Source organism: Phoenix dactylifera, chromosome 9 (assembly GCF_051530095.1).
Source record: "Phoenix dactylifera cultivar Ajwa chromosome 9, Ajwa_hap1_PhDact_Kaust_v1.1, whole genome shotgun sequence".
NCBI lineage: Eukaryota > Viridiplantae > Streptophyta > Magnoliopsida > Arecales > Arecaceae > Phoenix > Phoenix dactylifera.
The window spans coordinates 22,155,330-22,181,280 of record NC_143198.1 but is presented as its reverse complement, the minus strand read 5'-3'; the positions used below and the strand labels follow the sequence as shown (position 1 = coordinate 22,181,280).

The 25,951-nt window shown below is 37.4% G+C and overlaps 1 protein-coding gene and 1 pseudogene across 3 annotated transcripts; both read right to left on the bottom strand.

The window, feature by feature from the left end:
* Positions 1–2,608: 2,608 nt before the first annotated feature.
* On the bottom strand, positions 2,609–14,140 carry LOC103714838 (autophagy-related protein 18f-like). 3 transcript variants are annotated; one of them, XM_008802266.6, is made up of 8 exons: positions 13,289–14,140; positions 9,953–10,417; positions 9,434–9,865; positions 8,947–9,183; positions 8,026–8,859; positions 7,749–7,915; positions 4,423–4,757; positions 2,609–2,994 (listed from the first exon to the last, which is right to left on the bottom strand). In XM_008802266.6, exons 1-7 carry the CDS (start codon positions 13,490–13,492, stop codon positions 4,424–4,426), a joined length of 2,673 nt encoding a protein of 890 aa, XP_008800488.4. In that variant the 5' UTR covers positions 13,493–14,140; the 3' UTR covers positions 2,609–2,994; position 4,423. The 3 variants fall into 3 exon arrangements, with proteins under 3 accessions (XP_008800488.4, XP_088560543.2, XP_088560547.2); XM_088704417.2 differs by having other exon boundaries at positions 4,423–4,781; positions 13,289–14,042; XM_088704421.2 differs by lacking the exon at positions 4,423–4,757 and having other exon boundaries at positions 2,696–2,994; positions 13,289–14,042.
* Positions 14,141–24,707: 10,567 nt separating this feature from the next.
* Positions 24,708–24,987, bottom strand: LOC148715501 (signal recognition particle RNA; annotated as a pseudogene).
* Between the last annotated feature and the right edge of the window lie 964 nt (positions 24,988–25,951).

Here is a 25,951-nt window from a genome sequence, read left to right as displayed (position 1 = left end):
GGTCTCTTATGCAGAGCTGAGGGCCATCTAGGCGGGTCTTCGACATGCTCGGTAAGTGCTACTAGCTAGTTCAGTCATCTTGGAGGATGACTCGTGTACGATCATCAGTTGGATGCAGAGATGTCTGAGGGCTACTAATTATGACCATCTTTTGCTTCGAGATAACTGGATGATAATGCGAGATAGAGGGACCATACAGGCTAAGCATGTATTTAGAAAAGCCAACAGAGCTGGAGATTGGGTGGCCGCCTATGTGGTTAGCCATACCGATAGTACCTTGTGGAGAGTTGCCTCGGAAGCTCTGTAATATTCTATTTTTTAATTTTATTGGGCGCATTATGAATTACCTGCCTTAGTAAAAAAAATTTAAAAAAAAAAAAAATCTTACCTCCAGTGATACCCACGAGCAAAGGCTGGGCACAAACCATATTGCCAAGGAGCACCGTAATAATGGGAATGTACCTAAGTTGGTCGCCATCCACTGGAGCTCTCCATAAGATCCCATTGCGGATGCCACCCAAAACGCTATTGTCGTCCAAGAAATCCTAATCGACAAAGTAGATGCAATTTCCTCTGCACTGTGGAAAATGTTTTGCCCGCAGAAAAAAAAGGTTATTATTTTCTCGCAGAAACAATTTATCATCACCCAAGCTTCTTACTTCCAATTCCTTTGATGGTTGCTTGTCCAAATCCAATCTGTAAACTCTGAACCTCGCTATCTCAAAATGCGCATCATGCCGTTTCGGTAATGTCGTACTGTCAACAAAAGCTCCCCGGACATTGAGTCCACCAAGTTATACATTTTTCGTAAAACGAAAGGGGATTAGTCTAGTTTCTGATGCAGCGCAGCTAAGATCACATATCACAAGTTTTCCAGAATACTCTACGGCTTAGAACTTCCCCCTGTAGAATTTGATCTCGCTGACTGCACAGGAGGAGGAAGGCATGTTGAGGAAGGAAGGCCCGAGACACACCGCCGCCTGCTCGATAAAATGCCGAATCGGCAAAATTATGGAGGATAGCGAGCACCGCCGTGTCAACAGGATCTGAGGACCGGAAGACCTTCTTGATGCTTCCGAATCATGGGCCGGCCCACCTTCTTCGCGAATTATGTATTCCCTGCCGGATCTCGAGGGGCGGAAAGCGACGACGTGGGAGAGAGTGACGGACGGGAGACGGATTTTGGCGCGGGTGACAGGGTTTGAAAGGGCGACGGCGGGGCACCAGTCGGTAAGCCACTTGCCGTGGGCTCCGGGGAGATGGAGAGTGCGGACGGATCGATCGGACATGGAGAAAGAAGGAGAGGGTGGGGTTATTGATCTCCACGGGTGCAACCGAGCCAAACTGCTTGCGAGCTGCTCGGGTTTGGACTTGGCTAAGATCGAAGTTATAGCCGACCATACATATTTTTCGAGCTAAGTTTGAATAGCCAAATGCTTAACCAGAACCTAGCCAAATGCTTAACCAGAACCCAGCCGACTATATATATATATTAATAATATTATATATTTTTATAATATATTATTAATTAATATCTTAAAATATAATAGTACATTTTATTTAACTATATTTTTTTAATTACAACTAATGCTCTAATCGAGTTCAGATTTAGCGGCTCAAATAATCTTCGAGTTGAATCATGCCAATTTTCAGTATTGTATTTTTTTTTACAATCTTAAATTGTGGTTGAAGATCAAATATTTCAAATTTATCAACTCGATTGCACTCTATGAGAGTTGGAAGAGAACGCAACTGAGGGCAAGCCAAAACCATTCTAACAAACCAAAAAATAAAACTATTTTATTTAATAAAAAATTAAGGAAAATACAACATTGGTTATTATACATTATTTTGTATGAAAATTATAATAAAAGTCATTATTTCAATAATTTTTAACACTAAAAATAGAAAAACAAATAAAATGAATAACTGTAATAATCAACAATAATTCCGATGAGGGCTTGCATCACACAACTTGGGCCGCACGGCTCCTACCCCAACTTATAACTTCCCATCCATGATACCCTCTAAAATTTTCCCATCCATGCTATCCTTGATCGTTATAATCATTATAATAATCAATAACAACTTTTATTACAATTTATTACAATTTTGATCACTATAATTTTTTTAATAATCAATAACAATTTTGATGAGACATTCTCACCATTCCTCCCACTATTTATACCATTTCCCATCAGTAAGAAGTATCACAGAGGTGGGAACTTGAGTAGCCAAACAGCCTAATCAAACGCAAGCAATTTTTTTCTCTGAAGAACAAAAGAAAAACAAAAAGGCTAGAGCAATTCCTCACCTCCAGCCCAGGACTCGAACCTGCTGGCACCTTTATTGCCGCCCAGATCAAGTCGATATGGATATTGAAGCGATTAGAGATCAAGTCATATATTGCTCCAACAAAGAAACCTCTTCAACAGAGCATGTTGTAATCATTCGACATGTTAATAACTTCACCAATCACCCTAATCAAAGACTTGAAATTGTTGACACAACATAGTGATTTGTTAAGCACCCAAACAACTTATCGAAAACATGGTTTAAAAATCATGGACAAACAATGTGGTGATGACAAGCACTAGACGAGACCCTGTACCAAACAACTCTTCAACCCATAATCCTAATATCGAAAACCTTGGTAACCCTTCAATCACAACATGCATCAGTATATATTCTTATAGATACTGAAACACATATTATGTCCATTGTCATTATTTACACATTACAGATGCTTATTGGAAATGTAATCAAGAAATTGCATCATTTACAAATGTTTGGCAGAAATTGAATCCCCAACTTCGCAAAGTCAAGTGCTTCCGCTTCACAGTTGGACCCCTCTTACTTTGCTTTACATTGCCACATGTATGTACATATGTATGTATGTATAAACACAAGTTAATATCTCAGGGTAGATAAAAGAATAGCTGCTACACACCTGAGAAAGATCTAAGCATTCCATAAGCCTCTCTACCCACTGACCTGTTGAACACAACCCAGAATTAGGAACCAATCTAAATCAGAACATTCACATTATAGAAAGGCACTATAATTTGAGACAATTGATGTTCAATCACCAAAATACACATTGATGATCCACATTAACTGGTAACAATTATATTAAAGATCATCATAAAGATGGCAATATTAGTTTTGTGATTTTCGTGTAACCCAGAAAAAAGATGAGGGCAGAAATCTATTGCTTAAACAAAACTAAAATTAAGAGAAAGGTTCCTTTGGTGCAGAGAGAACCATTTAATTACTGTTACACGTGTGTTTCAACATTTATAGCAGAAACAAAAGCTTATATTGGCTTTGAGTTCATACTTTTTCAGGGTTTGACAAAACCAAAATTATTGACTCTCTCAAGTCAGAGGCTGAGGGAAATAACCCCTCTATTATTTTAAGGAAAACTAATTGGTGCCACATCATATATAATAGACCACATTATGCATAATAGATATGCTGAAACAAGTCGATACACCAGAACCAACCATCAATGTTCCAAAAAAAAAGAAAAATAGTCTGCTATAAACATTAAACACAGAGAACAAATACTAAGCAAAAAGGGCCACAGCAAAGAAAATAAGAGACAACTCGACCAAGTTAAGAAGTGTTTCTGTGAGGTTCATCAGGGTGCCAAGTACAACTAACAGATAGATGTATGAACCACAAATCACAGAAGAAGCAAGCAACGGATCACATTAATTAAAGAAACTCGGGAAAATGGCAACTAAAATCTGAATCTCAAAGTTTGGAAGATCAAGAAAAAAATAGCATAAGAAGGACCTCCTGCTGTGAGAGTCAAAAGTTGTAAAACTTACCAATGGTGCAAGAGCACAAAAAGCCTAGATTTTTTTTCCAAACTAAAAAGAAAAAAGACATCACGGTTTGGCCAGCAAACACTAAACAACAAGAGAGTAACTATGAGAGATGACTGCCACCTGGGTATCTCCTCAACCACACTAAGGGAATAAAGTAAGTCACGAGCATTGCTAATACAACTCATGGAGGTAAGATGGATGCAAAGTAAGGCTATAAAATCTCTACAATGACCTCACCTACCCCTGAACTAGGGAATCAACATTACACTAGTTAGGAAGGACTTGCAGCGAAGAACCACCTAAGAATTCGCAAGAAAAGCAGTTAATCTAAAGACTGGAAAAAGAATCATAGCCGTCGCATCACATGCAAGTTAAATATAGCCCATGAAACTTTTGACTTGACAGTTCATAGATGGAGTAAAAAGAAAAAACATTTTAAAAATCTGTTGAGAATTGACCGCAATTTGAACATCAAATGGATACAGTATGCTCTTTGTTTTCCATAATTAGTTGTACCAACCTGCTACAGGCAAGCTACAAATGATTTCAAACCAGAAAAATGTTAAGACAAAGACACAATGTTTACCTTAGTCAATGTCATTATCATAATCCTCGAAGTGGGTTTCGGTCTTCAGGTTCTCTTTGTTATCTACAGACTCAAACTGAACCTCCATCTTCAGGCCCTCACTATAATTTACAAAGTCAAGTTGAGTTTTCATGTTTGAGCTATCCATATGGTTATTTACCAAGCCCTCCTTAAATTCTTCTGAGGATTGATTCCGACCATTCTTGTCAATGGCATTGGGAAGCTCAGTCACTGCAGTATTTTCAGACATACAGTCCGGCAAACAACAGCTGCTTCTGCATGAGAGCACTCCTCCTTCTGCCGGTCCAGATTTTTGGCGCAGCAGTGGGCTATTTCTGTTCATATCAAAAGAATTTACCCTAAATAAAGGACAGAAAAGGGGAAAAAATGCTCAAGAAGCAGGATAGAAGTTTGTAACTAGTAATATACATATACTGGTGCCGATCAACATTAACAAAGACAAGAAAGAAAAATTAAGGGTTTCAAGATGTAAAAATCAAACATTCCACAGAAAAATGGAACAAAGAACAACACAACCTTTATGATCGAAAGCAATTTTGCAAAACCAGCAAAAAGGAACTCTATACTATAACAAACACATATATAGAAAAAGAAAAGCAAACAACTGGGAGCATTGGTAATGAGAGCCTCATAACTGAAAATATTAACTTCAGATGTGTAACCTGACGGTCTCATCAAAGGCCACAAAAAGATAATTTAGTATCATTTCCGTTAACACTATGATGGATAAAAGAGAACCATTCAGGTTAGACAATAAATCATGAGAGTGAAATTTGAAACATTGCCATAAGGGTGGAACTACAGTATCCATAAAAGTGTGCTCAGAAGCTAACGTTGGGGTTCTCATAAATTAAGAATATGGACTTCTATATAGTTATATTAATTAATACATTAACCTACTATATGTAACATAAGAAGCAAAGGACAATATAATATAAAAATTAGCAATGAAGTGGCTAGTTTCTATCACAGTTCAGTCCATCTCATACTGGAAACTATGACAGAAAAAGAGGGGAAAAAAAGGGCGGAAGCACCACTAAGTACCTCTCTTATTTCATCAAATAAAGATGCTTAGTAAACCTGAGCACTCCCATAATGTTACCTAACATCACCGTCATCTCTCCCTACATCAGTGGTGTTAGTAGGTCCAAGATCCCTGAAGTATCTACCAGCAAAACAAAACACGTACTCAAATGAAGTTGCTTAGTAAACCTGAGTATTTTCATAATGTTTCCCAATATCATCATCTCTCCCTACCTCATTGGCGTTGGTAGGTCCAAGATTCCCGAAGTATCTACCAGCAAAACTAAAACATACGTACTCAAATGAAATTGGGCTTTTAGGTTCGTTCATGCTTAACTACAAATAACATATAGGGACTTCTCCTTCAAGAAGCAAAATAGAAACCCACCCCACCACTTCCTCAATAATATCCTGGTGGTTGCAAATGTTTACCATCTCCATCCACAAAACCCACCCCACCATGCCGGACATCATATTCCACAACTCCCCAAGATAACAAAGTTTCTATAATCATATTGTTACTGGAGAAGTCCTAATGTTTTGATACATGTAGCAGAAAGATGGCAAACCAAAACCTGTCACTTGAAAAGAATAAAGAGCCTTTGGTCTACTCTTCATCTACCGGCAAAGTCCAAAATTTCACATAAGAAGAAAACAAAGGCCTTGACCGGGACTGTCCACAAGAGTTCTTTTGCCACAATAACGACACCACTACTTTCAACACTGAACCACTACCTTCAACGCTCAACCACTCCACAAGCATTCTTTTTCTTTTTAAAGGATAGGGGTCAAACTAAGGTTCGCCGTCTTGGTACTGGATCCCATATTGGTACCACGCTGGTACTGTATCAATATGCCCAGTATAGGGGTCAGTTCGACGTACCGAGACTCGTTTTGCATGTACAGAGTCTCAATTTAGTACTAGCAATGTACAGGATGCCCACTACAGGGCAGTACGCACCAGTGCGGCTATCTATAATGCAAACCATATCATCAATGGTTAAGTGTTCTTAAAAGAAAAATCATATTTAAGGCAAATAATGAAATAATGATAGCACTACATTAACTAGTCTAAACATGTAACAAAGTAATTTAAAAAAAAAAATGCATGTATCAAATCAACATCAAGGTATTTCTTAGGTCCTCGCGACTATAAAGATCCTCGCGACTATGGCAGGGCGGTACGCTCTGCTCTCTCGCAATCTCCATAGAGGTAAGCAGCATATAATTTATATATGACCTTGGGATTATAAGAGTTGGCTAATTTCCCTATTTAATAGAGAAGAAATTGCTCATATCACATGCCATGAGAAACTAGCAAAACGGAAGGAACTTAAAGAATAGCCAAAAATGAGGTATTTGATTGACAATTGAAAACACATGCAAAAAAAAGCTCAATATTCACATGACATAAATATGAGTTTTATAAGAATATCTAAATATTGCTACTTGTTAAAGGTTATTGCATGACTGCATTTTAACTAATACGTGTTCCTCAAGTTAACTGTAAATAAGTCAAGTCTCATACATGGAAGCATACTCTACACAGAATGCAAGCTAGTTTGAGATTTTCCTAATGTGTCAAGAGTTAGTATTCAACAAAGCACAAGCTCTTACAAATCTACTTGAAAAATATCATAAGCCAAATTACTCCCCTCGGTGAGGGGATGAAAGTGTTGTGAGGCACTTATATCAACATTATGTTTAAATTTTGGCTTTGACTTATATTTTGTGCCTCACGGAATGTACTAACATTAAGTCATGCATTCTTTAATTTCCCTCCAAACTCCTTCCAAGTCTCAGCAAACTTTGGAGAGTTGCTTTTTAATTGTGGAAACTTCACCCACAAAACTAATGGTAGGTTCCTGATGTGACAACCTATTTTCTGGTACTGCAGCAAACCTCTCTTCAACAGTCTCTTCAGCTAGAAAAATGCACCAATTTATAGAGTTCAAAAAAGACACAAAATTTCAGCAAGTATAAATTACAAAGAACATAAACATATAACAAAATTGGTTTTTCCAGTTGCTTATAAACATCCTACTATGCAGTTGACACATATCCGAGCTCAGTCCTTCAAAACAGAATGTGTTATAGCCATTTCTCAATGTTTAAATTCAAATAAGGTTCTTTCAAACAAACAGTTTTTTCCAGCTCCTATGGTGCAAAAAACATAAATAATTGTAAATGGGACGGAAAACAACACAGATAAAATATAAGAGGGCATCAAACATAATTCATGACAAGTAAGAACAAGGATACTCTATAGGGCCAGAGTGTACCTTGATTGCCGGAATCTGCATGTTTGGATATGGTCAAAAACTGGTATAAGATCGTTTGACCTAGATTCAATTGTGCGGGTTGGGATCCTTTCTATCTCAATTTCCCCAGACAACATATTACTATTGTCTGCTTTAATATTTTCATCCATCATCACTTGAAAGCGTATCTGGAAAATAAAACTGAACTAATGAAACAAAGGAAAAGGAGATTCTTGTCTAAAGATCAAAATCCATCAAAAGAACAAAGCATGCTGCAATAAAAAAGTTATGCAAGTACCTCAGACTTCGCCCATAATGGAACATGGTCTGCGTGCATCTGCAACTCAGCCTCAGATATATACAAGTGATGATTTTCTACTGCACTGAGTTTTACTTTCATATCTGTAGCACTTTCAGCAGGATAGATACTAGTTACCTTCTTTGTGCCTTTCTGGAGAAGTTTAGTGCTTTCTCCATTTCCATGATCACCATATATATCAACATTGTCACTTCGATCTCTCCTGCCCCGCTTGTGACAAACATCCCACTTCTGAAGTGCCTCAACCACTAACTTTGCATCAGTTTCTGGTGATGATCCATGAGAAACAGTGCTTAACCCTGACAGATCAATGCCAGAATCCCCTCCACTGGACTGACGCAGCATATACTGTATAATAGAGCCAGAAGGAGAGAAAACAAGCAAGTAATATTTTGTCCTTAATGAGCTGTTATCAGAATAAAGACCAGAACCCTTGCAGTTATGGAAAGCTGAAGCAATAGCCCCAGAAAGGGGACTGACTCTGCCTGTGGCAGCTGCAGCAGCACCAGCGACAGCACCTTTCCATCCATTGCTCCCGTTCCTTATTCTGCTTGCAACTGATAATGTGACAGGGGGGCGAGATGCAAAAGGCCTCTGCTGGTTATGCTTTATTGAAGATGAGCTATGTGGCCAATGAACTGCTGCCTTAGTTGCTAAATCAGTTCCACAACTGATACTTGTAAAATTACTCTCACTGAACTGAAGGTTTGTAGTCCCTTCAAAAGGAGATATTGCAAATAAATGACTAGTTCCTCTTGAGGAACTGATCATTATCCATTGGCTGTCATCACTGAAACTTATGTCCTGTATAACCTGACGTACGCAACAAATAGAAATTCTAATTAGAAGTCAGCAGGCATATTTCAAGGAAAATACAAAACAAATGGTATGCATATCTACCGCATTTGTGATGCCACGTTGCAACCTGTAAAGATGAATGTATGACCCATTTGCATCAGATCCAGATGAACTTCCACATAGAGAAGGCATTATGCGGAAAATATTGATGTTGTGACCATGAATAGAAGCTGTCACTAATAATGTCCCACTAGGATCAAAGCATAATGCAGAAATAGGACTTCTATGTGCTTTAAACTGAACCACAACTGATTTAGAAACAATATCTCGAACAATGACCTGCAGATGTTAAGAAAATCCAGCCATCACAATGCAGAACAATAACTATATAGACTTAAGCTGTGAGAAATTAAGACAAAATCATATCTGTTAGATAGAGAATCTTCTGTTCAAGGAAATAAGGTATATATCAAGTACTACATAATTTACAATTCTTTTGCTGAACTTGGAGGAAGCAAGAAATAGAACAGAATGTCGAGAATCAAAGAGAAAACAGAAGATTCAGAAACTTCAGCCGAAAATTGCATACCGTTCCAGCATATCCTGTGTCTGACAAATGCCCATTAATGGTACCATTAATTTTTGGGCCAGAGCTCCCGTGTCTAACTGAACCATTGCTATCAGGCAGAAGTTCCAAGCAGTACTTGGACAGCTTCTTATATCCCATATCTCCAAGTGTCACTATGCCAGCAGCAAGTTGCTTACTTGATTCTTTTGCATAGTGTGCCACCAGACTTCCATTTGAAGGAGATGTTGACACACCTGTAGTAGGACTCAGGTGTTGCGGGCTGACACGGCCAGTATTTGAAACTGCGACTGGACTTCCACTATAGGCCAACCACCTAGGACCCACAGCAAGAGGTCCATAGCCTATACCTCCACAGCCAGGAATTCCAGAAACTATAGGGTAAGTAAGAATAGTATATTCTCTCTCCAGGGTTGCAGCATCAAAACAATGTATCTGAAGCACAATTTCCTTTCTTAATACTATATTTTTGCATATGTTACTTTGTCAAAAAGGAAAAGTCATTCAAACTGTAATGTGTACCTGGGAGGCTTGTGAAATGGCAACAACTCGAGGACTGCATCTTACTGAGTAGATAGCAGTCCTGAACTTCAAGACATGCACATAATTATGCATCCTTAATGAATAAAAGTGGACAAATGTTGGTAATGGATTGTCATTTCCCAGCTCCTGGCAACCACCAGCACTCCCATTGCAAGAAGAAGCAAATCCATCAGCATTGTTTCCATTTCCAGAAAATGGTCCATTTCCAGCAACAACCAGTAAGGGACGAACATCTGCGAATTTATCTTCAGTTCCCTTTGTTGAAATTGGCTTCTTTTGCATTTGCAAAACTGAAACAGGACCATCATGTCTGGATGCTAGCTGTCTTACATCATCTGCCTGCTCAACATCCCAAACCTGAAAACCAGACTTATAAGCCAGCAACAGAACCTGCTGCAGGACGTCACCCTCACATTCTAATTGGTCAAATCCAGCCCAGTGCACCTTTTCACCAATGTCAAAAATTGTTAATAAAAATGTGGATGAAATAGTGTTGTACCTTTCAAATGTAAGGGACTAATTCAAAATACACATAAACAAAATTTGAAGAAAATGTTTCTGATAGTTTAGTAAACCTAAATTACAAAGCTAAGAAAGTACACATAAATAAGATTTTTCCTGCATTAAAAAAAACAGAAAATCATCACAAAATGATGTCTTTAAAAGCTAAGAGAATAAACTTCATTGATTGTTTAAAAAATACCAAAAATTATTAGGGTCTAGCATTGAACATTAATTCTACAAGTGAGATATTTGTCATTTCTTCCCTCAAACTGCTCAGCGCCAAGTATTAGTTACGGCAAATATTGAAATGGAACAACTATTGCCAGGTTCATTCATCTCTCCGGCCATTAGCTAATTCAACAGAGTTTTCAGTAATATTAGTGCATAGTTTACAAAAGCTTGCCATACCGATCGGTACACACCATTGTACTATACTGGTACCGAATCAGTATGCAGTATGAGAGGTGTACCGAGGCGTACCCATACCAGACGAACCAATACTCTAATAGGAAAGTAACCAATAGATATATGTGGTACCTAGATTTTTGGATTGATAGTAACCAATATCCGCAATCTCTGTATTGTGCATCATATCGGTATCTTATCGGTTCCATGTACCGTACCGGTACCTTATCGATTTCGTATACCATACCGGTACCTTAACGGTTTCATGTACCGTATTGGTACCTTATCGTTCGGTATAGTACGATCTATATGATATACATCCCGTACTGAAACAACCTTTTAACTATTTTTTTTTATTTTTTTTATCTTGGTACGTCTCAGTATGGGTTGGTACACACCTCGGTATGCCTCTAAACGGAGTGGTACACTTCAATACAGGACAGTATAAGATCTGTATTGATTCAAACTTAAGTTTCGTACCGATTTCCATTTGGTATGGTGCGGTATGCCTCATACTAGGTGGTATAGGGTGGTACAGTAGACTATGCTGGTAACTGATGTTTTCAACACCCGATGCACATACTATAGTATACTCATGTTTGTGCAAGCAAAGATCAGATGCTTTGGTAGCTCATAGGTCCATATAATGTTTCAAATACACAAAGCAAAACCTTATTATATTTGATTAAGTATACATGGGTAACTATGTCAATGAGATGGACTAATTTATAAATTCTAAGATCATGAGGGACTGATATAATAAAAAGAATGCTGATGAAATCCATGAAACAGACATCAAGCTTAAGTAAAACACAAGCAGTGTTGCATGGACATGGATTCAAGAATTGGACTTGGACAAGTGTCCAAGTGTCTGACTTGGCAAGAGGGAAAAACGAAGATACCAGGATATATAGAAAAAACTAAATTTAATTGCATTTTATATTTATTTTTCAATATCATATAAAAATATTAGAATATATATTATTTGTTAAGTTCATTCACTATATGTGTTTTTCAAACCTTCTACTTTGTTAAGAGATACAAGAAAAAGGATATTTTGCAAATTTAGCTCTCTCTCTCTCTCTCTCTCTCTCTCTCTCTCTCTCTCTCTCTATATATATATATATATATATATATATATATATCCTAGACTAATCCTTGAAAAGGAAAAATCAATTTCAACATTATTATGATGGATTGAACTGATTATTGGAAGAATCAAATTATCCATCTATATGTAAAATCTGGAAAAAGAAGCTTAGTATCCAAGCTCTAACGCATATCCAACTTGGAAATGTATCTGACATGTATTCTTGGTAATTATTTTAAAAAATTTTATTGTACAGTTCACAAGAATTTTTTTCAGATTGCTACATTGCAATTTAGTCTTGTAAAGTTTCTTAATATTTATCTTTGAGTCACTTGTTAATACTAAAGTAAATCTTAAGTTTACATGCTACAAAGCACTCTAGGACAAAACATAAGGAAGTTTCATGAAGAAAATAAAAAATGAACATAAGAAAATTGGAGAAATTTCACTTCATGCTTTTGCCAGGTGGCTCACAACAAAATCATGAATATTAGCTTTTGTTACAAATGATTGCTTTCGAGTATACCCACACTATTAAATCAACAGGACAACAAAGTAAAAGATTATGACTTCAATAACATAATGTCCACATATTTTCTCAATGAGTTTCAAACAATCCGCACAATTAATTTTGGAGGTTTCATCACTAAAAGCCCTGTTCACGTTTTGCAATCGAACATTTTGCAGTTCATGATCCTGGAAAGTTAAATTGTTTATTCACTGTGTTCTTATATAAATTGTATATGTATTTCTGTACATGCTTCTCTAGTGGCTGGAAATCAACTAATCTTTACAAAAATCAAGTGTCATGACAATTGCACCCGATGACAAGCACAAGAATTGACATAACCGCATAAAACAAGGATAACTAAAAAAAAAAAAAAAGAAGAATAAATTCAAAGTTGCGAAACAGACACAGCAAAACCTGTGATATCCTTAAAATTCTCACAAGATATGATGTCTGGCCAAATGTTTATTATTTTCCATGAAAAAGTTATAGATATTTATCCACTCACCAAAATTTAATCCAACTACTACGAATAAAAATCTGGCTCATGCATGCAGTCATCCATTGCTCGTAGTATACCAACTCAGCCCATTAACAAGGCAGTCTTAATCATTCTAGTAATAATTTCTCCGTCAAGATTTACGTATAAAACAAAGTATGCCATCAAGGTGATTCCCTTCTGCAAACTCATTTAATATGCAATAAAGCCACACGTAGAGAAAAAGGAAATTCTTTAAATTTCAGATAAATAGAGTCAATCAAAAAGGGAAACCTTAAATTTTTAAAGAGAAGGAACCGCCTCGAGTACCTGATCAAGTCCGGCATCATCACGGTCCGCAATGGAGGATGCAACAGACGCCCCTGCCGATCGGACGGTGGATGCGACCGTCGAGGCTCCCGAGGAGACAACCCTTATGTAGTTTGACAGCGAGCGGAGAGAGAAGAAGCCGCTGTTGCCCCGTCCGTTCCTCGGCACAGCACCTCCCTGAGGCCTCTGTACATCGTTCCTCATCCCCCACCCCCGAACCCCTCCGAGAAGCCGAGAGAAAGAAGCCGAGAACTAAACAGAATCCTAGCTTCAACAATCCGGTGGCCTCCGATCATAACCCAGGCTGTTTCTTTCGACCTTATCAAAGAAGAAACAGCCCAAATCCTTCCTCTAGGTGATCAAGTTCTCCATCAGAAGCTCACCCTTCAAAATCTCTTCCCAAACCCCTAGAAACAACGCACGATCAAAACAAAACAAAATCTTTCAATCGAAAACGGATTCCAACACCAAAAAAGAATCCAAATGATAAAAATCGAAGCTTTCTGGATGAATTTCTCAAAAAACAAATCGATCGAAAAGCCAAACAAAGGAAGAACAAAGATCAATTATCGCGTCTCCGGTAGCAGAAAAAGAAGCGATTGGAAAGGCGAGGTTATTTATAATTCGATGAGAGGAGAAGAGAGGAGAGAGAAAGGAAGAAGGGATCGCTTGTAATCAGATAATGAAACAATGACTCGCCGTTTGCGTCTTTCTCACTTTGTTTTCCGTTATTTTCCTCACCTCCCTATTCCCTAATCTTTCGCGGTTTCATCTCCCCTGCTGGATTAGAGTGAAAAAGAGTAAAAAAAAGCAAAATAAAATATAAAATAAAAAGTAAAAAGAGGATTAAGTGGGTTTGGTATCGCCCTTTTCCCCGCGTTAAGGGTTTTTTTTTACGGACGCTAGTAAAAAAACGGTGAGTGAGTTCGAGGGGAGAGAGACGGAGTTAAAAGGCATATGCTTACGTTTTCCGCTTGAAGCTTTTTGGTAAAACGAACCGTCAGGGGAGATTAACGTTGGAAGAAACGCACGGTTGACTCCGTTTCTCTAGTTTAATTAGAATTTAGATATGGGAGCGGCGTGGGCGAAACCGTGTTATGGACGATTCTTTATTACTTCCCATGCGGATGAGTAGGATAGTCGTCAAAGTTTTCTTGGTGGTTACGTTAAAAATAATCTGAGGTTGGATGATGGTTTGATGGACGTTCGCATAGTAATTATATTGGGGGTAGGAACGAACTATTGACTGAAGAGAAACGGATCCGAGGCGCAGCCGTGTTGTTTCTCGGCATTAGACGAACGCTTAGGGGATCGCGCCACCGCCGGTACACGAAACTAAGAAACTTTGGTTATCGAGGCCCGGTTAATATAAATAAAGGATTAAGAATAGGATAATGCCTTCCCATCGATAAGCGAATCTTTTCCGGTATATCCTATGGTATCCAACCTGTGGAGTCTCGAAGGATCTGGTCCGTACGTTTAAGAGTTAACGATGATGAAAGCGTGATTCGGGTACGGAGAGAGGATTTGTTGCGGTGTTTCGCAGGGCTGTATAAAGGTTAGTAGGTGAGAGGATCTGTCCATAACGAGGGATGGATAAAGTCTAGCTTGGAAGTTTCACGCGGACTTTTTATCTTTATACGCGGTGTGCGGTGACCACGGATACATGGATGGGTGGAGATGCCTGCGGGGACGGGTCTTGAAACCAACTTTTGCGGGTCACAAATGGACTGTGTGATATCATCCTCTAGCCCGTTTCCTCGTCTCTTTGAGCAATCTACTCTTCCTTGGAGCTCGATGGCAGGGAAGTGCTCGAAGACAAACATGTATGGTTGCTGATAATGTTAAATTTTTCATCCATGACAACTCAGGATCAAAGTTGCCTTTATGAAAAGTTAAGTGCCGGGCTATCTATGGCTTTATACTTGAATCATTTCTTATAACACGAAAAACAGCAAATTGGATGGTAGCGAAATTGAAGGTCCATGGAATAAATTCACATGTTTTGAAATGGAATGGCCTTGGTCCGGCATTCATATTGCAAACTAAGTTATCCTTTAAATTGTGCTAGACTTATGGCATGCATGGATGATTTATGTTCGTTGCATACCTCAAGGCGCAATATCCAATCAGTGCTACATTCAACAATCAAATCATCCAATAGTTGAATCTAACATAATCCATTCTTATTAAGAATATAGACGACTCCACCTGCATGCAGTAGTAATACTTTAATATATGATCTAGAAGGATCGCGAGACTCAATGGACCACTTTGGCCACTATAAGTAAGGATGGACAGGTTCAGGAGCGATCCGCTACATCGAGAAGCCGAGTCGTAGGCCAAACTTCAAAAGTCCATAATTTAGTCATATTATGTCCAATTGAGATGATCTTTTTTTTTTGTTTTGAAATTGAGTATTTTTTCGATATCTACAACTTTGAGCCAACCTCCTAGTTAAGCCGAAATTCTATCGTTTAGCCCCCAAAATAGGTCGGTCAATCCGAGAGTTTTTTTTTCGGGTGAGACTTTGACCAAGCGTAGCTCACTATTCAATAAGAATTCGGCGGAGCAATAGAAGATAGAGTTGATATAAAAATCGAGATCTACCTCCTCGAGATTTTTCATTTTTTTTACTAGAGATGTTTATTTAAGAAAAAAGAGTTCTACTACGATTAGAAAATGGAATCTGGCCCAAATTATGTTAAGATGGACCTCACATTATAAATAGAAGGTATGTACCTTATTTTTTTAATCATCAGTAAAAGAAAAGGAGACTTAAAGCCCTACTTTCAATATTCGTCCATCTCTTTTTAGGTTTTTTTTGAGAGATTCGAGTTAAGTGGGTTGAAAAAAATCTTCCTTCTTCTGGATCGGATCAAGTTGGTATTAGAGTTCTAATCTTCTATATTTATGAGAGTCTCTGTTCATGGTCTAGATACGTGAACAATACAAGCAATCAGGAGAAGGGCTATCTGTGCTTCAAGTATATCGAAAGACAAAGACAAGTATGGTTGCTAATTGATCTAATGTTCTCTTCAACATCTGATCCGTTGTTGCCCTCAATTAGGAGCTACGCTCTTGGTAGATTGTCTGCCTTTCTACATTCAATCTTCATACATCCCATCCCTCCACAATCATAGTAACAAAGATTTGATCCACTAGTTTAACGCTTGTTGATCGCCCGGGAGTAGGTGGATCATCCTATCACCACAAGGTTGAGATTTATTTGAACATCAGCTATGCATGCCTCTTGTAGTCCATTACCTTGAAAGTTTTAATTGTATCTTAGTGTAGGGGCATGCCATTGCTTTGCTACTTATTTGTGGTGATAGCACAATAGTACGCGCTCTTGAACAATCCACAAGGAGTGAAAGCTGTGGGTATCCTAGATCATCCATTACCTGCTGCTCCTTGATCTGCATCAACTGGTTCCGACTGATGACTTGATACAACTCCTTGGTGTAAGCATCTACAGATTTGCTGCCTTGCTGAAAATTATGGAGGCATTGGTCCAAGCACTAGATGTACTTGAAGGACATAAATTATGCACTCAAGTTTTTATCTGACATTGGGTTTGCCCCTCGGCTTGCAATTCCTTAACCACTCCCACTAAGCAAAAGCTTAGCCCATTAAACTTAAGGCGACCATCTTCACCTTTTTCTCTTTCAACACATCAGTTTATTCAAAGATGCACTTTGCATTGTTCAATCAATCAAGAAATTCCTCGGACTATAGTCCTCCTGCATATTCAGACAGATCCATCTTGATGGCAGTATCCCATCATCGATCTGATTGGTTTTCCAGATTAGGCTGATTAACTTAATCACCCTACTCTCACGATGCACTTGATATGGAGCCCCATCACGAGACAACTTGTTGAAGTTGGACAATTTTGCGACACAATCATCTTCATTATGATTAACTTTCCCCCGTTGACCTGCAGTAAATGCATGGTCAAGCTTTTAGACCAGCAGTAAACCAGCAAGTCTTCTTGATTCTTCCATCTTGATATTTTAGATGTCACATTATCATCACAAATACTATAGACTTGCTTATTTTTTCCACTATTTTCTGTTCATAGGCTTTAAGACACAAACAGTTTGAAATTTGACTGCATGGATGCTGAATGTTGTTCGTATTTTACAGAAACAGGATCCTATGATGATGTTATATATGCTTTGCAGGAGAAAAGGGGCTTAGGATGAATTTGTATATCCTTTAAGGAAAGAAGGGGATTAGGAGTTAGAATGGATGCTAAATTCATGAATTTTATTACATTCATTACATCATTTCTCTGGTTCTGCTTGTTTGGAACATGCCATGCATGCTAAATGCAATGATTTGTTACTGAATTAACTTTGATATGGTAATTAGTTTACACATGAATCTATTGATCCCGATATATCAGTTCTATTTACTTAAAAAAAATGCTTGACTTCTTTGTTTATGAGATAAGCAGAGAGCAATGAGCTCATATGTATAATAAACCTCCACAAAAAAACATCTACATTTCATGCATGGGAGTGCAAAGGTTAGTAGAATTTGGAATTTGTCTTTGAACTCAATGATCTGTCTCTTATCTAAATTTCCTAAGTTGATTTTATCAATAATTAACATTCTTCCCAAACATGCTGTGCTGCTAACACTAAACCTCTTGTTGACTTTCATGCGTAATGCTCATAAGTCATAACACATTTCCTATAAGATGTGAAAAGTATGCTTTCAACCACGACAACAATAAGTAATACTGAAAAAGAATAACGATGATGCTGATGACAACAAGGACATTAACAAAACAATGTCAACAATAGTTATGTAAGATAAACACATTAACATAAATAAGGATTTCGGATCACTTACAGATTTTTCTTTTTGATTCGATTCACTGATCAAGGAGTGGATTTTACCAATGAAAATCTACTGTTTTCCACAACCTAGATGCCCAAGTCACTTTCATGAGAATCTCATAACCACCCACTTTTTAAATGAAGCCTTATGCATAACTGTCAATAGACAGTTTCAGGATTGGAGAGATGTCTATGGAAAGACATCTCTTTTGGACATGAGATCATGTCTTTTGGTTACCGGTTTGGTTGAACCATCATGGGTGGACCAAACCTGTTTTTCCAACATCTCCCACTCACACATGATGGGTTCAACAGTGTGAGTTTTAACCATTACGAAGAAGTCTTTTCTCTGCGACTTTCATATAGGCAAATAGATCGTGCGACCAGCATACCAATAAAAAAAATAACGAGCTCACACCACCATACATCTGTTAGGAATATATAGTAGTTCAGTAGAGTAAGTATGCAGTACCCCAAAATATTTAAGTCATATTTCAAGTACCTCATGATCTCACTTTAACTTATCACATTATTTGTTTTCTGTTTTGTATTCACAATCATGCTTTAACACGTAGTCAAGATGATTGGTCGACCAGTGAATACAATAAAGAAATGAGACACAAAATGATCTTCCTTTCTATCTCGAATCTCTTAATTGTAGTTTAGTTGCTTTTCCAGATATGTCCCAATAAATCGAATCAAGCATGATTGCAGGTAACATTCCAAGATAGCATACACTGAACTAAATCTCAAGAAACAGTAAAAGTAATAAGGGTACTAACAGAGGTAATTATAGCCTCAGGGCTCACACAACGAGAGAGAAGAGATCAATTCTCTCGTTAACCTTATTGGTCGAATTATGCACATGTGGTATGAAGCGCATGTTATGGTATTTTTCTCCTTTTTCATGGAGCGTATGTTGATTCACATTATATGAAATACCATACAAATGATAGTTCAGACACACTTAGTGTCCAACTTGAGTTCACCACTCTACTTTCTTTCTCATCATTACTACAGAACTCACATTTGGCATTTAAAACAGACAAGGTGATTTGTGGGTTTACTCACCTTCGGTCACAAAATATTACATAGTGACCTCATCTTGATTTACTATCAAGGCGACATTAATTTTAAGCTTGAGCTCATAAATACGTTATGCTTAAAATTGTCTCATCTCTATCAACCACAAGTTATAGAGGCGATTGCCCGTGTGAGAAGGCCAATCTAATTTCTGTCCAACATACATTTCTTTAAATGAACTAATCATATGCACTAAGCATTAACGCATATATATATGCATATGTGTGTGCTTAAAAAAATAAGAACTTAGCATTAATATAAATACATACATGTAAATCCCAATAAGAAATTAAAATATCTCATTATTCAAACCATTATGTACATCAAAGTCTACGAAGACCTAAAGATTTCACATGTCTCATAAATACATCTCTAGGAATAGATTTAGTAAACGGATCTGCGATCATTTGATTCGTAGATATGTACTGTATGTTCACTTTCTTTTGTGCAACCATGTCTCTCACAAAGTTATACTTTGTATCAATATGCTTAGTCTTTGAGTGATATTTGGGATCTTTTGTATAAGCTATCGATGCTTGGCTATCACAATGTACTAGTACTGGATATGCAGCATTTTTCATAACCCCCAAATGATTACGAAATCTCTTTAACCAAACTGCTTCTTGTACTGCCGCTGAAGAAGCTACAAATTCAGCTTCCATCGTGGACAAAGCTATACAAGTTTGTTTCTTACTACTCCATGAAATTGCCCCATTACTTAGTAAGAAAACATAACCAGAGGTTGATTTTCTTTCATCCAAATCACCTCCCCAATCAGCATCTGTATAGCCTTCAAGATGCAAATCATTTCCTTGATAACATAATGAATAATCTGCAGTACCTTTTAGATATCTCAATATCCTTTTGACTGCTTTCCAATGGTCATGGCCAGGGTGTGATTGATATCTACTTACCATACCAACTGCAAAACAGATATCTGGCCTTGTACACATCATTGCATACATAAGACTTCCAACTGCACTGGAATAAGGAACTCTTTTCATTTGCTCTTCTTCTTGTGGAGTCTTCGGGCACATTCTTTGGCTTAACGCTTCAGCTTTTGCAATGGGAGTATCAATGGGTTTACAATCTTGCATATGAAACTGTTCAAGAATTTTCTTTATATAAGGCTCCTGTGAAAGAGATAATAACCTTTTTGAACGATCTCTTTCAATTTTAACCCCAAGAATATAGTTAGCCTCTCCCATGTCCTTTATTTCAAAATTCGTGAACAACCAATTCTTAACTGATGCTAAGAATTCTTTATCATTAGCCGCCATTAGTATATCATCCACATAAAGTGATAAAATCACAAATTTGTCTTTGGATCTTTTAATATAGACACAGTGGTCTTCATCAATCATGGCAAAATCATATGATATGACAGCCTGATGAAATTTTATATTCCACTGTCTAGAAGATTGTTTAAGGCCATAAATCGACTTCAAAAGTCTACACACTTTGTGCTCTTGGCCTTCTTTAATAAAACCGATAGGTTGTTCCATATAAATTTCTTCTTCCAATTCTCCATTGAGAAAAGCTGTTTTTACATCCATTTGATGTAATTCAAGATCCAAACTAGCTACTATGGCTAAAATTATGCGAATTGAGGTGAATCTCACAACAGGAGAAAATGTCTCTTCATAGTCAATCCCCTCTTGTTGTGTATAGCCTTTTGCTACAAGGCGTGCCTTATATCTTTCTATTGTGCCATCTGCCTTGCGCTTTATTTTGAGAACCCATTTGTTCCCAATTGCTTTCCGACCTTTCGGAAGATCAACCAATTTCCAAACTTGGTTTGATCTCATTGACTCCATTTCTTCTTCCATTGCTTTCATCCATTGCTCTTTTGCAGGACATTTAAGAGCTTCATCAATATTTCTCGGTTCATCTTCCTCTTGAGGTGTAACAAGAAATGCTTCTCCTTCAATCTCAAATCGTCGATGGAGAACTAATCCACGGTTACTTTTTCGTAATTGAGATTGTTGTGAAATAAATTCATCATTTCTTGAATTTCTCCCACTTGAACCAGATGTTGTTGATGGATTTTCAAGATTTTTTTACCAATTGAGTTTGATTAAACAAATTATCATGGTCCTCTATCTCAAATAAAGATAAACCTTTATTTATTTCACCCTGATTTGGAAAATCATTTTCCAAAAATGTGGCATTACGAGATTCAAACTCAGTAATACTTCCATTGTCAGTGTTACCAACGAACACATATCCTTTGGAGGTTTCAGAATATCGAATAAAAATACTCTTTTTGCCCCTTGGACCCAATTTTCCATATTTATGAGAAGAATCATGAATATATGCAGCGCATCCCCAAGGTCTTAAATTACTTAGGTCAGGTTTGCGACCGGTCCATAATTCATAAGGGGTGGAAGTTACTGATTTTGAGGATACTAGGTTAAGTACATATGCAGCTGTTAATAATGCATCACCCCAATAGGTGATCGGCAAATTAGCTTGTGCCATCATAGACCTAACCATTTCCAATAGGGTTCTATTTCTTCTTTCCGCAACACCATTTTGTTGTGGAGTACTAGGAGTAGTTAACTGTCTACCTATTCCCTTTTCATCACAAATTTGTTTGAACTGATCAGACAAATACTCACGTCCACGGTCAGTTCTTAATACTTTGATTTTTCGGTCTAATTGATTTTCAACAAAGTTTAAATATCTTATAAAGCAATCTAATGCATCAGATTTGTGAGATATCAAATAGACATAACTGAAACGTGTATAATCGTCAATAAATGTGATGAAATAAGAAGCCCCATGTCTTGCCCTTACATTCATCGGCCCACAAATGTCAGAATGAATTAATTGCAATGGAAAATCGGCTCTAGTTCCTTTACCAAATGGTTTTCTTGCTGTTTTTCCTGCTAAGCAATATTCACATATAGCTAGATTAACCTTTTCAACAGGGCCTAATAATCCCTCTTTGGCTAATCTATTCATTCGTTATTGCCCAATGTGATCTAACCTAGCATGCCAAATATTTTCATCCATGTTTGGATTACTAGTAGATGTAATAAAGGAAAAAACAGTATTTATTACATTACACATACTATAATCAGTATCAAGTACAATAAAACCATTTAGTACATAACCAGATCCATAATAAGTTGTCCCTAGCAATATGTCTACACCATTACCATGAAAATTTAAGATATAGCCAAACTTAAGTAACATAACAACAGAAATTAAGTTTCGCCGAATATCTGGAGCATATAATACATCATGTAGAATTAAGGGTTGACCACCTCGCATATTCAATTTGCAGGTGCCAATCCCCTTTACTTCAACTCTTGAATTATTTCCCACATATATCCATCTTGCTCCTTGTGGAATTCGACGATATTCCACGAAAGCGTCTCGATCTCTTGCTACATGGTCTGTGGTCCCTGAGTCTACAGTCCACAAAAGATGAGATTCAGCTAAGAACACAGAATTTGAAACATAAGACATACTTATATTTGTGCTAAGGGTTTTTCCTTTCTTTGCCTCGGAGCATTCACGAGCAAAGTGACCCTTCTTGCCACAGTTGTAGCATCTCAATTTTGCTTTGTTCCTCTTAAAAGGACGCTTTCTTTTACCCGGCTGGCTATGCTTGAGCTTCTTAGAGGTCTTGCCATTACCATTGCCTTTCTTAAAATGACCACTAAAATGCTTTCGCTTGAAGCCCGAAGCTCCTTGCGAATTAGTGTTAGCCATATACACTTCATTAGTGGTTTTATTTGCCTCAAGACGGTCTTCCTCCAATTCCAGATGACGACCAGCATCAGTGAAAGTTCTAATGCTTTCATTATGGGTTAAGTGAACTTTCATGTGCTCCCAACTGTGAGGCAAAGATCGAATTATAGCTTGAACTTGTTGTTCATCAGTTAGCACATGTCCAGCATCTCGCAGTTCACTTATCATGTTCGACATTTTCCTTAAATGCTGCTTCATATTATTATTAGTGCGTTTCTTATATGTGTCGAACTTGATGGTCAGCTGCCTAAGTTTGGTGACAGAAGTTCCACCAAACTTTTCTTTTAATGCTTCCCATATTTCCTTTGCCATCTCAAAAGGCCTGAACTCTCGCATGATATCATTTTCCATGCTACTCAGCAATGTAATCCGAGCAATTGAGTTCTTCTTTTTCCAGGCAATATAAGCCTCCTTATCCTTTATGTGTTGAACCGTTATTCCATCCTCAGGCTCATTCATGGTATGGTTTAAGGCTTCCAGCGCCTCTTGTTCCTCCAATACATATTGGATTTTCATTTGCCATATTTCATAATTTTCACCATTCAATTTCTCACCCTTATTAAGTTCAGCTACTATATTCTTAGATGCTAAAGCCATTGCAGAAAACTAAATTTCTACATAAAGACAAACATGCACACAATTAATGCCAAGCACAACACATATTTTTCTTTGCCACTAAACACAAATAAAATTAATGCTAATTCACACAATGGCATGGAATTGAAAGTTCACTATAAACATTAATTTTGATTCTTAGCAAACAAAGTTCTAGTTCTTAAGACAAATTATATAGTAAGTCTTAGAACTCCCACTTAAAACATGTATACTAAAACATTAAAAATTATATAAACATGGAGACATTTATTATCATAAAAAAATTAAATAATTAATACACAAGTAAAGAATATAAGTCATTCTAGCTTCGACTAATTTTCAACTAGTGATTTTGCCATCTAAGAACCCGAACCCTCCTTGGAATAGTATCCTCAATTTCTTTTTGAATCATAGTTGATACTATTTGTTCGATCCAAGGAACCATTATTCTACTAATGGTATGACCTCCAGCTACTGTTAAAATTCTACTAATCTCATGCATTAAGTACTCTTTTATAAATGCTCTCACCAATTGAGCATAATCTCTCACTGTTAAGGAATTCCAAATATCTCTTAGAACTTGTTGCCATGATCCAAATAGAGAATCATACAACACTTGGTACCGTTGATGTTGACATAACGCATGTCCTAGATGAATGATTTCTTCCATCATATAATAAATAGTTTGTACATGTAAAATCATGTCATCATTAGGATCCATCCTTATAACCCGTAATGTGTGCAACAAATCTCTAAGCCTCGCCCTTTGTTCCGGGGTCCTTGCTGCCCTCGGAACCCTCACTAAGAGTGGTACTCGTGGCATTATTTCCTACAACAAATGTGGAAAAAATGCTTAGGCATAACACTGAAATATAATAATACACAATTAAAGGATGCGAGAACATTCAATTTCAAAATTTCCAAATGTCACACATACAATCACGGTATGATTGGAAAAATTTCAGAATTTATTTATTTATTTATTTATTTATTTTACTCATAAAAAATATTTTCCTGTAATTTTAACTCATTTTCGAATATAAATAATAATAATAAAAAATTATTTTATATTCGAAAAAATATTTAAAAAAATTACAGAAATTAGAAAATTAATTATTATTATTTTGAATCCAACGGTACAAACTACGTCTTATTATACTTCTCCAGAAAATTGGTGGCCCGCCCATTAAACTTCCACCGTTGAGAGCGGGAGGTGTTCGCTGTTATGTGAAACCAGCCTCACGCAGTCCCCTCCGCTTAAGGAGAAGCGTGACCCAAGCTTTTGCTGAGGCCACGCATCCCACTACCCAACTTGGACTGGGCGAACCAGCCCTTTGCACCAATTGCACCCAGACTCGAGGACGAAACCCAACGTCCAAACCACCAAATGCCCCCGTTTGGGTTATAAGCTCCCACTGCCTTCTTTGTTTAAATATTATATTCTTCCCAACGTAACCCATCTCTCCTCCTTTCTCTTCTTCAGGATGTTTGGATGAAAAAAAAAAAAAACAGTAAGAAGAAGATGAGGAGGGGAGAAAAAAAAATGGTTTGGGGCAGTTGGGCTTCCTTTTTTTTTTTTATATGAGGTGGCCGCGTGGGAGACGCCATCCGTGAGCCGTTTAGAGGCCGCGCCACTGTGCAAAGGGAAGGTCTTCTTCACATGAAAAAAAAATTTGCAAAAACAAGCCTGAAATTTTCGGGCCTTGTTTCTCTCTCCATAGTGAACGAAATTAAGTGTATTATATATGGATAGAAAGCTTGTTTCAAGGGCTTTCCATTGATATAAGTTTCGTTTCCCAAAACAAACTGTGGAGAAAGTTATCAAGTTTCAAAGTTCCGGGTTTTTGATCTTTATGAATTTATATCTCTCAAACTACTGCACCAAACATCACCAAACTTTCCAGATATCATCTACATATCATATAGTATCTTCATGCAAAAAATCACGGTCTAACTCTATGTGTAAACTAAACCGCCATTAATGGCCATTCAAGGTGGTGAGTGCGAGAGCAATGGATTTAAGATATTAAAACATATAATATCCACTCCAAAACATTTCAGAAATCGAACAAACATGCTCTGATACCAATGTAAGATAAACACATTAACATAAATAAGGATTTCGGATCACTTACAGATTTTTCTTTTTGATTCGATTCACTGATCAAGGAGTGGATTTTACCAATGAAAATCTACTGTTTTCCACAACCTAGATGCCCAAGTCACTTTCATGAGAATCTCATAACCACCCACTTTTTAAATGAAGCCTTATGCATAATTGTCAATAGACAGTTTCAGGATTGGAGAGATGTCTATGGAAAGACATCTCTTTTGGTGAGATCATGTCTTTTGGTTACCGGTTTGGTTGAACCAT

Excerpts from the sequence above, each read along its gene's own strand:
- LOC103714838 (XM_088704417.2), bottom strand. The coding sequence starts at position 13,492 with ATGAGGAACGATGTACAGAGGCCTCAGGGAGGTGCTGTGCCGAGGAAC. Across the intron at positions 10,418-13,288 it reads ATGATGCCGGACTTGATCAG|GTGCACTGGGCTGGATTTGA; the intron begins GTACTCGAGGCG and ends ATTGGTGAAAAG. Across the intron at positions 4,782-7,748 it reads TGCAGATTCCGGCAATCAAG|GGTAAATTCTTTTGATATGA; the intron begins GTACACTCTGGC and ends TCCTTTATTTAG.